Here is an 11,821-nt window from a genome sequence, read left to right as displayed (position 1 = left end):
TATCTCGGTTTGATTCCGCGTCGGTCCACAATCGATCATCAATTAGAATGTAGGTCAGGGTTGTCCATTACAATGTGAAGTATGGCACTGCCTGTATCCAACAAGTTTGTCAATATTCTGTGTGATGTAGCAATGCAAAGTGAAATTTTCATATGACTGTCAGAAATTAGCGATCTCACGGGGGTTTTGACATGGTTCATTCGAGAAAAAACTTGCTCTTACAAGTAAATGATGTCAAATATTGAGGTCATGAAAGCTGCCTCTTCTAGCCTCACAGAGTCATGTGGCCCACGGGCCACGGTTTGGACGACCCTGGTGTAGGGAAACTACATCTCTTTTTCTTCGCATTCAATAGATTTCCTCGTCTTCGTAGAGACTTGTACACAGGCTTATTTGGGTGGATAATATGTGAAACACGTCTTAAAATGCTACCGAGTTACTCCTAAGTCTGTTTACATTGCCACAAATCTTCCACTGGCAACGCAAATTATTCAGAATATTTTTGATTGCATATGACACTGAATTGGAATAATATAAGATATATACATACATTTCAATATATATATTTCAAAATGTATGTTGTTAATTTGAAACTTATAGATTATGAGTAAATATATATAATTACAAATAATTAAAACTTCAGACTTAATTTACAAATATGGCGCAAACTCAGGATTGGAATAATTTTTAAAATGAACAACATTATCAATCGAGTAAAATCAGGGATACAAAAACTTGCACACTCCATGGTTCTGGTAAAGTATTCATTCTCATTGAAGTTACCCCACTTGGGGTCTTGTCGCTTTACGTTCTTCTGAGTTACTGTTATCTAAAAAGTTAATCGCTTTCGTCATTATTCAAGAGTTTGCATGAATATCTTGGTCTCCGTCCACCTCGAGTCTGGAATTTACTCTTTGGATACTCACAATCTAAACGAAAATATGAGAACAACATTCTAATACAGCAGTGAAATTAAGGTTATTCAATTGTCTAAATTTTTAAAATACTGCAATGGGTGGAAAATTAGTCATTTTAAACATTGGTTAGGGATTATGTTAATGATGAAAACTAAATATTTGCAAGATGGTGCTTAACAAAAACTTTTGATACATTTTACATACGTTCCTCGACTATGACGAGCAAACGGAACCTCCGAAATATATCAATCGTTGTGCCACATTAACAGCATATCGTTTCGACATATTCATGAACAACTCCGACGCACATGTAACGCTTTTCTCAATTCATAGATAGCCTTTTAGTTAATGGTGTGCAATAAATACCTGTGAAAAACTGCACGGAACGGAAATGTCCAACACGTTTCTTGTTGTTATATGCGACTACGTATGCTGATATGTTTTCTCCAGACTTGAGCTTTTGTATAGTTCGAGTCATTTTTCCAGATACTAATTCTTCTTGAGTTGGCGGTTCAACAGTATGTTTGTTTGCTCTTTTATCAGCAGTAAACTGAATTATTGAAAAACCGAATTTACGATTTATTACTTTTATTGGACGATCATGTAAGATTGCCATGCCGATATTGTGACCCTCAATAACGTATAATAACCACAGCTTTTAGTTATTTTATGTTTTTCTCGGCGACACGATTTCAAATCACTAAGTGATTGCAATATCTCTATTTCAATGAACCTATCAATTGGTAAATCGTTGGTGAGATTTTAACAATTTGTAAGTGGCAAATAAAACATACTCACCGATTCAAACGTGTATACGTAGTAAATGTTTGCATTATCCATGAGTGGCCATGTTAAAGTGGCAGATTCCTCTGATGTCTAGAAAATAACCAAACATCAGGTTTATAAGAACTTGAAAGCAAATAGTTACACCACAACTATACAAAATCACCCAGCGTGACTATGAAACAAACTATGAAAAAAATTAATGATTTATTGCAGTTCTTATCTTGTATACGTAATTCAGTTTCAAAACGTAGTGGCATGTTTGGTATAGAATAGAAATAAAATGGATAAAAGATAAAGTCGACAAGCTTCAGTCCACAGAATCGTTAGTGAGGAGCAAGAAGCGCGGTTGAAAAATATAGAAAAAAATCATTAAGTTCTGATACGAATACTGATGTCGAATTTTCTAATGATATTATATATTTGTCAAGTAATTTGGAACAGGTACTTTGGCGTCGACACGTGAAATTAAAGACACAGTACAATAAATCCCCATGACTTTTGCAATTTAATCTTGCTATAGAAACACAATAGGGGAACAAGAGTCAATAGTTCGAATAATACTCTTATCAGTCGTTTTCCCTATTAAGCATATAAGCCTCACTCTTATTTTCACTTTCTGCTTTCCATTGGGTCACGCCTCCGATATGATGTAGAGTCGAGCAATTACCAGAAATTTCGAAAACAAGACTGTTTCACTTCGATTATAAAAAGTAGTTAATAAAATTTGATATTACAAAAAACATCTATTGTCTTACCTTCATCTTTCTCAATGAACTCATTCTCTGATACGACATAACGTTAGACGACGACAAAATTAAACAAAATATTGCAATTAAAACTTTCATTCTGTTGAGCTTTAACATTAATTCAATCAACAAATATATATCTGTTAGATTAAACAATAACAACATGACATATATATACTTATACCCGAGCAGATAAAGTAATGACACTGATTTTTTCCCTTGTTTTAGTGTTAGGGTGGGACAAACGTAATTTTATAATACCTGCTTTGATGAAAATAATACACATATCAGATACTTCCATCTAGAACAGGGGGGTCCAAACCCTGGCCCGCCGCTTCATTATCTGTGGCCCGCGCCGCACTCGCGGAGTATAATCAGAATATCGTATTTTAAATTGCTTCTCATAAAATAAATCAGAAAAATCGTTTGACATATTGTTGTTATATCACTACTGTGACTGAATTGACTAGTATGATGGCTAGCTGAAGCAACTAGCGGAGTTAAGATATGATGGGCAGTCTAAATTGTTACCTGGATTTCTATCGTTTTAGTCGGGAATATTTGCTAACAATATAGGCATGATGGAAAACTCATTAGCCTAGGTTGGCAATGCCTATGTGATAACTATGCGTTTGCACAAGAGAAGTACTTGTTTTGTATTGCACTGTTTACCTTGGTACTATTGCGTTCCGCGACCAATACCAAAATAATTTTGTGGCCTGCGGAGCCCACAACCTTGGACTACTTTGATCTAGAACAAGCATCATTTCTGTAATACAGCATAGATTTAATTTCTCGTGTAATTTGTTACTTCCCAGTAAACTAATCTTATGTCATAGTTAGAGTGCATTCTCTATGCCTAATATAAATAATATTCTCCTATCCCATGCACACCGTTGCCCTTTTTCGTAAAAATCATATAATTGACAGCCTCTCGAGATGGACGTATCACAATCCCTGCCCCTGTTACAGCCTTCGAGTATTGGCGTAATGAGCTCCTTAAAGGTTATCTCTGAAATTTTATATGGGTTGTCATCCCCGAGGTTTGTTGACGAAGTAAATCATCCGTATCGCTTAAGGCAAACAACAAGGTATTTTGTCTTTTTTACGCAAGGGTTGGCACGTAATCTAGCGATTTAAATATTAAAGGTTCTACTCTATATTCTAAAAACTTGAGAATAACATGTTGTTCGACGTCGATATCCACGTGATATGTTGATGATTAACTTATTGAAAATGGTCAAACGCAAATGAAATCTATGATTAGTATTTGCAGAGAAGTTACATGCCAGTGTTTATTTATTTATTTATGGTGATAAATTTGCTTTCGGTGTTGGATCTAGATAAATAAGATTTTATTAAATCTTAAAGTAGTGACGTCATCGCGATTACGCGAATCAAGTCATGAAAATTTAGGCCCACTACGGATTATATTCTGAATCATGATGGACGTTTCTCCTGACATTGAGTTCAGATCAAAATGTTGTGCTCCCTTGAGGGATGGCTATCAAAAATAGATTGCCAAAATGGTGCAATAGGCGGACATTTAGTCATTTGAGATTTTATTCCGCATTCATTTATTTCATTCAATTTTTTCACGGAATTACATTCGAAAAATATAGATTCATCAACATTAGATAATAAATCAGAAAGTTATTTCAAAAAGTGTGAATTCCGTAGAAAACGTTTTGTATTATGTAACCACTAGGGCTGGGAATGGTTAACCGGTTAACGGATTTTAGATGGTTAACGGTTACGATTTATTTCAACCGTTAACTGATATCTCGGGTACAAATTCTTTTTATACTGTACAATTTCTTCAAAAATGATTACGTCATCGCAAATTTATCTGCTGTGGCATTTATATCAAAAGAATATCACTAACTTTTTGGGTAAGGTAAATGTGAAAAAGAATTGAAGCACCAAGATTGTTGATTATGAAAATTTACAATGAAAAATTCAGAATCAGTTTTCGCTCGAAATATATTGTTCACAATTTTGTTGCAAAATCGTATATTCAATGTCATCCAACAAGTGCGCAGATGATGCCGTTCTTCTTTGAGATATCTCGAAGTAGAATTTGTACATCGAGCACTGAAAATTTGTCACATAAATGACGTTTGATAACGGAATCGGGTTTTCTAAAACACTTCCACATGTCCGAACCACGCTGCATATCTCTTGCAGCAGAGCAGCCATGTACCATCTCGATTCGTGAATAATTTTGAGCGATACCAAGTCAAGATCACGCGAAATTGCTTTATACCCATTGTGACGGAACAAGCGGAAATTATGAATTATTACGTCAAACGTCACGCTGCGGTTAACCGGTTAATTTTACCCGGTTGACAGTTAAAGTGTTTTCCCTGAAATTCCCAGCCCTAGTAACCACATATCTCTGAAAAGCAGCAAAATGAACTCTGCACTATAGTGCATAGCTGAAACACATATGAGTTTTGCAATTCATTTTTGACGAGTCATTGATGCAGTCGTTTGTGGCATGTTTTTTACGTCGAATGTGCGAAAAACGACAAACTATACCTGAGGTATCTTTTTGTTACGTTTCACCATTAGTGTCTAATTCGTCGTCGCCCTGAAACACCTAGAAAAATGCCATCACCGTAACCGAGAATATAAGTTGATCTCAAAATTTTCTCTTAAAGTCGGATGCTTGTCCGATGTCGGATAGACAAGCACAATCACACGATCAATAATAACTGTTATTCTACAATGGCGATTATCCATTACTCGCAAGTAAGTTTAAATTATTTATATTTCATTATGAGTGAATGGGAAACGGTGATCTGTGTTCTGTATGTTTGTATAGAACCAGAGCGTGCAGATAATTTTGCCTGTTCAACAGTGCTATCAATTTGTGATAAATATATTTTGTCTCATATATGCACGACATAAAAAAGAGCAGTGCTTTATGACAATGGTTCACATCGATTTTTGAGAGAAATCGCCGCATTTTCCACTTTAAATAACAAGAGCTTTTCTGCATTAGGAAGCCGAACAACCTAAATCAGACCTTAGATATCGTCTGCCGAAATGGACGTAACATATAGTGAGTCCCGAGTCGCGACCACCATATATATTCGTAAAAGTTCACGAGTATATATATATATACTGAAATATATTTGATGGCAGTTTTTAGGAAATGCTTTGAGCGGTCCAGTAAAAAGGCATTTGCTAGAGTCTGCTCGGCCTTCAAATCGAGTGTACCTCAAGTAAATAAACGACATGATTTATTGAAATAGCGCAGCCGATGAGAGCGTGCAATTACGTCACCTCACGTTCTCTGATGAAATCAATTAGCTGACAAATAGGCTAATGGTGGATTGAAAGTTTTCGTCGCTCGTTGAAATGATACCAAATGCTAAGTAAAACAGAACCAATGATAAATGTAACAAACCATGTAATAATATACTGTTAAATATAAAATAATAATAGTATGCAAAGTTTTTGGTTCAAGAATGTAATTATTCATTGTGATGACGTAATCCACTCCAAATAATAAACAGTGTTATTCATACATGACAATATAATAAACAAAATACGATTCGATCATAAAGTTAGTCACCAAGTCAATTGCGACCAAATATATACTATGAGACATAAATGTGTCATGGTGTTCCACGTAGCATACTTGGCTTACTTCAAGATCAAGATGCTTACCGATTTTGAGCTTGTGAATTTACTTTCTGCAACACGTTCTCAAACACAACTGCCATTGTAATATTTTTAATCTTAATCTTAATTTAATCTTAATACAAACAATCCCATTCGTGAATGAATTTTCCGTTTTTTCATATATAGCCTTCATAGCTTTTAATAATTCGGATTTAACCTTATGATGATTATATTCGAATCGTTTGATACAGTGCTCTTTGACTGATTTCAATTGGAAATATCCTAAATAAAAGTATTCAGCAGCCAAGATACAAGACAAAATTTTATCTTTTAAAATTTGACAAAAATCACATTATCACCACGATAATAATTTACAGAAAGTCTGTAAATTGTAGATTTGCAAATCTAAAAAAAAAATAAAACTAAAATCACAATAGTGACGTATCTCCATGAGTTATGTTACCTAAAACGGTGACAAATTGTTTAATTTTCATGTAATGTTAATTACTTTTAATGAAAGCACTTGAGCGTGATTTGTATGTAGATTTTTGTCTATGAGAAAAAACTTATATCTTATTCTTTGTATCCATTTTTAAGGAATGACCAAATCTCGTTGTCATGGTGATTTCAGCTACAATTAAAGTAGTGGAAAGTCCAGGAAATAATTTACTAATTAAAAATTGAAATAAATAAAAAAATTTCCAAGATTTAAGTTTGGACAATTTCCAGAATTTAAGTTTGTTCTATTTGTGGAGAATACAAATAAATATTTGAATAATATACAAATAAAAAAGATCTGAAATAACTTTTTGCACAGTCAGGTATGCGAATACTACTGCTCAAAATTTACCAACTTTATATATATATGGGCCTACATATTAATGTATTTTATCTCAAGTATTTGCCAATAATGTTTTTTAATTCAATCGTTTTCAATCTATAAAAACTTGCACCTATGAAAAAGCAACCAGGTAATAGTAAACTCAGTTTAAAGTCTTACATCTCTTACGCGTAACTTTTTCGGAGGATATGCGTCATTTTGTAAAATTCTCCAGTAGAAAAATTTGCAAACTATGATATAATAAACAGTGTTCACTTTGATATTCATTTGGCACAAACTATTCAATAGAGAATAATAATAATAATATATTATACCTCATATATGCTAAATAAAGTGTGCATCAATTTTCTAAATATAATAGTCGTCTAATTTTTATGATTCGGCTTTCTTTTAATTTTTTAACATATGGGAACACTTGTTATAATATGCTATTCGAATCCGTAATATTTCCTGGTGACGTAAGAGGATGGATTACATAAATATCGGAAAGAGATTTACGTGATTCATTTCAATACAAATGAGAGAACAGAGATAAGCAAACAATTGGCGAAAACCGTTTAGGAAAATGCTACTTCTAATTTAATATTTTGAAATCAGGTTCAGGTTCTTCACTCACTAAATGTCAAAATATGTGTGTGAAACTGAAATAATTTTAACCAAGAAATCTGAGAAGCATTACAGAGAATTCTTTCTCTTTCAAATTTACGAGCTTCGTTACCGATTTTAGGCCTCGAAACATAATTAGTAGACTCCAAGTCTGACTGGTTTATTTTATTTTGAAATATAAATAAAGGAGAATTCATATTTCAACATCAATATCTTATTCGGTTAGGGTTAAAGCATTGGGTCCGCACATAATTTCGTAGTGAACTGATGTTTAACAACCGAAGAAGAATGAGTCGCTCAAAAATGGCACGGGTGGGGTTAGACCAAACAACGGGAATGATAACTTCCTGATTATCAATCGATTGCATGAATATTTTGCGTCATGCTTTTCCTTCTTTGAACACAGGTTTCCAAACGAATAATTATGAAATATAAATTTAATAGTAGTACTTGATGGTGCTTTTTATACAGTATACCTGTATGAAACTCGTTTTACGGATATTTGGGATATATATATAAAAGTCATAATGATTTGATTTAGAGTTCGCCAGAGCATGAAAGCTATACGTTAGTTCTATCAAATATAAATATATATATACAATTTTACGGCGTAAAAATTAATAATTTAGGGTAGAATTTAGGATGATTGATTGAAGATAATAAAAAGTTTATTCAACATTTATTAAAGGCTATACATATTGCAGTGTCTTTGAATGATACAAGTTATATGTTATCAAAAATAAACTATGACTAGATATAAGTTTTTGCTTCTGTCGTTTGTATGTCTTTTGCAATGCATTCCGCAAGGTTACGGTCACAGCTGGTTAGCATGTACCGATTATGCCGAGAAGAACGGTCGATATTACGATCACGACTTATGCAGGGGATACGCAAGATCAGCACTCAGATTGGCACCCAGAGGAGGAACGTTTGGAGGAGATACAGGTTTGATATTTTAGTGAAGCCTCAAATGCTAGTGTACATGGCAGAATTTGGAATGTTTTTTCTATTTTCTGGTCAGTACTGTTTAAACGAACCTGACAGATACAAGCTGACTGTTTTTTTCTGTACCATTTTCATAGTATCAAAATTGAGAAAAATTCGAAGTTTAGCTAATTACAGTGGAATTAAAGACAAGCTGAATCTGAGTCCAATCTAAATCCAATTAACAAATGGACCATCAACCAACACCCACAAATAGAAATCCTCACCAATATTCAAGTTTTTGAATAGGCTATCTGACTTGTGATTCAACTCAAAAGATGTAGTTTACTACGCCGTTCAATTTTTACAACCTACAACCATACATTGCAACTATAAGTTTAGGCTTCTAGTAAAAATGAATCTAGCTTTAAAATGAATCTAAATATAATATTACACTTCTGTACAGGCTTTGATTATCATTCACAAGAAACTAAACCGTGCAAGACATCCAGGAACGATGATACTGAATATGACGCAGATCATCGAATGGCAGTTTATTACCCGGGTCAGCAAGTGGTTTTGGCTCATCCAATGAAAGTGAGATTCACTCAAGTTTAGTTTTCAAAAGTTGAATTTACTAATATACTATAATGAAGTTTTTACAGCATCATATATCAAATGTAGACTACTTGAATATCTGTACATGCTAAGTGTCGTTCTGTTTTTAGAATCATGGATCCGATTCGTGTACAAACCGCTATATTCCCGATAGTGGAAACTTCATCTACCGAGGAAACGTAAATGATCAATTCGATCTCACACTATCTCAATTTCGAGAAGAACTTGTCGCAGATCTTGGAGTAAAGGATCCACCAGATCAATCGTCCGATGCGTACACACAATATCCTAAACCCGGCTATCAAAACGCGCCCGCATTTTGCGAAAATAAAGACAAATCACTGGGAACATACAGTTTCAATGTACCATCCGATCTCCAGCCAGGTTTGTTCACCATATTGTAAAAATTTGGCTATCCAGTACGCGCACGCCATGGAGATTTGTTACAATCTCCAATTAGTAACTGTCTATCTGAGGGAAAGATATATTGCCTCTAAATCTTACTACTAGCTTCTTGATGATGCGATGTAATACACTGGCCTGAACTTAAAGTTAACAATAGATTCCATGTCTGAAAAAAGATTGCCTGAAAGTCGATATGAAAAGCATATATAATCCTGAGTAATATCTGTGAACCCTTCAGCATACCATAATATTATCCCGCTAATGTAGGCTATATATTGTTAAATCTATATAACATCTTTCTATCTAAGGTCGATACACATTTCTCTGGCTCTGGGGATTCAATAGCATCGGCGATCTTTATTCGTCTTGCTTTGAAGTGGACATTGTCTCAACATTAGCGGAAAGAAACTCGTTGCTATTAGTAAGCAAAACTTATTGAAAAATTGTTGGCGATTCTGTATAGATGTTATCGACAAATAGACTAATCTCTTAACATATAAATCAGGGATATTTGGTGTAGGTAGATTTATCTAAGCAGTTGTCCCAATATCAAATAAAATACAGAATTAAATTTTACTTGGTTAAATGCATTGATTGTATTTCAACATTAATTACAGTATTATATTTGACAGAGTTATGGTCTGTCTAACTTCTACGAGCCTTGCGGTGGTCTAACGTCTAATTTCGGTATTTATGGAAACACAAATCCAGGATGTACCGAGACTGATACTGGTATTACCACATCTACTTCACCTACCACAACTACAACAACCACTGCCCCTGCTACAGTATCAACAAGTTTCACTACCACGTCAGTATATTACAAACTTGGGAATTCGAATGAACGAAGTTCTACTGGTCTTTACTGTTTTTCACTGTTCCTCACCAAACTCTTTTGAGCTTCCGTACTTGATAAAAACACATTTGTAACAATAAAAATATAGATAGAAGTTCATCCCTCCATTGCTTACATGCTCATGTTTTGAAGTAAAATGTGCCATTTAACCCATCACGTACTTAGGAGTCCATGTTTGGCCATGTGTATAATATAAATTAAAATATCGGAAGGGGCTTGGTTTTATAGGAAGGAATGATCCAGAAGCCAAACATACTTTTGCAAGCTGAATTTCGATAGAAGTATGGTTTTATTTCAGGGCTACTACAACTACAGGCAGACCGGGCGAGACATTGCTAGCTGTACAAACTTTACAAATAGGGGGAGAAATTAACTTGCCACTGGCGGAGTCTGGTACAATGAGAAGATACATATCTGTTCACTGGGACTGCCCTGTAATAGCTAACGTGAGTATTATAAATAAAGTATTACAACTCTTTGTTTGTTTAGGCATCTATTTTTTGCTATTCATCTTTTTAAATCACAATATATGTCGTCAAATAAACGTTTTACTGAATTTTGAATTTTTTTAATTTTCTGTAGTTTTGGAACATTCGTGTCACCGGTTATCACGATGTTGCTGGAAGCGGAGGTGTTCATTACAATTTGTTGCACGAAGGATACGAAATGGGGAGTGGGAAGTTTTACTACCATGCCATGTTCACCCAACCGTGTGATTTGAAAGCATACCCACCGATAGCTAAAATAATTAGAGATGAAGCATAATCCTGTGTTGTTGAATATACTATGAAATAGAATTTAAATATAAAGTTCATTATTATTTATAGTTTTTTATTTCATCGAATCAGACTATTACTTACGTGGATATATAGTTTATTTCAATCATCTCAACCTCGACAACAAGTTCCAGCCTGAGAGCAATTTCTCCTCTATACTTGACTGAATATGAATATCTTTAATAATATCTATAAGTAATGAGTTTTTTAAAATCAATGTATTGGAATCATATTTTTCTGATGATATCAAAATCAATTGTGAACTGGAAAAATACGGGCTGAGTTACACCATTGACCCTCAATCTTTTATGTTTTGGCCTGACATTGCGGATAATGAACGCAGTAACTGTTGAATATACCTTATTTATTTGATACATATTTCACTCGAAAAAAGTGACATGGACAATTTCAACATCACGAGTTATGGGAAATATGGTTTCTAGAGAATAAATTTGCATCCTGTGAATATTTAATCAGATTGCGTTATGTTTGTCGTGACGTTTGGCAAAGTTCGATTTCCGGGAAACATATACAAAGAAAAAGTGTATTTATAGAGACTCACTTCAGCAAATATCAAAATTATTTCTAGGGCATGATTATTTCAGAAAATGTTATAACAGATAATCATTCAGTCTACTAAAATAAGATTATCACTTGATTCACTGAACGTTTTAACCAAAATATTGTATCGATCTTATGCATAAACACCAGCC

The 11,821-nt window shown here is 34.1% G+C and overlaps 2 protein-coding genes across 2 annotated transcripts; one reads left to right on the top strand and one right to left on the bottom strand.

Annotated features, from left to right (window-relative positions):
* Positions 1-547: 547 nt before the first annotated feature.
* Positions 548-2,618, bottom strand: LOC120327644 (uncharacterized). The gene is made up of 4 exons (XM_039393976.2): positions 2,459-2,618; positions 1,716-1,793; positions 1,284-1,467; positions 548-929 (listed from the first exon to the last, which is right to left on the bottom strand). The coding sequence occupies exons 1-4, from the start codon at positions 2,612-2,614 to the stop codon at positions 838-840; spliced, it is 510 nt and encodes a 169-aa protein (XP_039249910.2). The 5' UTR covers positions 2,615-2,618; the 3' UTR covers positions 548-837.
* A 5,582-nt stretch (positions 2,619-8,200) lies between these two features.
* LOC120328749 (uncharacterized) lies at positions 8,201-11,605 on the top strand. The gene is made up of 7 exons (XM_039395278.2): positions 8,201-8,474; positions 8,920-9,050; positions 9,182-9,455; positions 9,785-9,897; positions 10,109-10,287; positions 10,631-10,778; positions 10,915-11,605. Exons 1-7 carry the CDS (start codon positions 8,276-8,278, stop codon positions 11,095-11,097), a joined length of 1,227 nt encoding a protein of 408 aa, XP_039251212.2. The 5' UTR covers positions 8,201-8,275; the 3' UTR covers positions 11,098-11,605.
* Positions 11,606-11,821: the final 216 nt, after the last annotated feature.

Source organism: Styela clava, chromosome 7 (assembly GCF_964204865.1).
Source record: "Styela clava chromosome 7, kaStyClav1.hap1.2, whole genome shotgun sequence".
Taxonomy (NCBI): Eukaryota; Metazoa; Chordata; class Ascidiacea; order Stolidobranchia; family Styelidae; genus Styela; species Styela clava.
This window is presented reverse-complemented; position numbering and strand designations above follow the sequence as displayed.

Coding starts and splice junctions, on each gene's coding strand:
- LOC120327644 (XM_039393976.2), bottom strand. CDS start 2,614: ATGTTGTTATTGTTTAATCTAACAGATATATATTTGTTGATTGAATTA. Junction 1,468..1,715: donor ACGTATACACGTTTGAATCG/GTGAGTATGTTT, acceptor TCAATAATTCAG/TTTACTGCTGATAAAAGAGC. Junction 930..1,283: donor TTCCGTGCAGTTTTTCACAG/GTATTTATTGCA, acceptor ATTTTCGTTTAG/ATTGTGAGTATCCAAAGAGT.
- LOC120328749 (XM_039395278.2), top strand. CDS start 8,276: ATGACTAGATATAAGTTTTTGCTTCTGTCGTTTGTATGTCTTTTGCAA. Junction 8,475..8,919: donor AACGTTTGGAGGAGATACAG/GTTTGATATTTT, acceptor ACTTCTGTACAG/GCTTTGATTATCATTCACAA. Junction 9,898..10,108: donor AAAGAAACTCGTTGCTATTA/GTAAGCAAAACT, acceptor TATATTTGACAG/AGTTATGGTCTGTCTAACTT.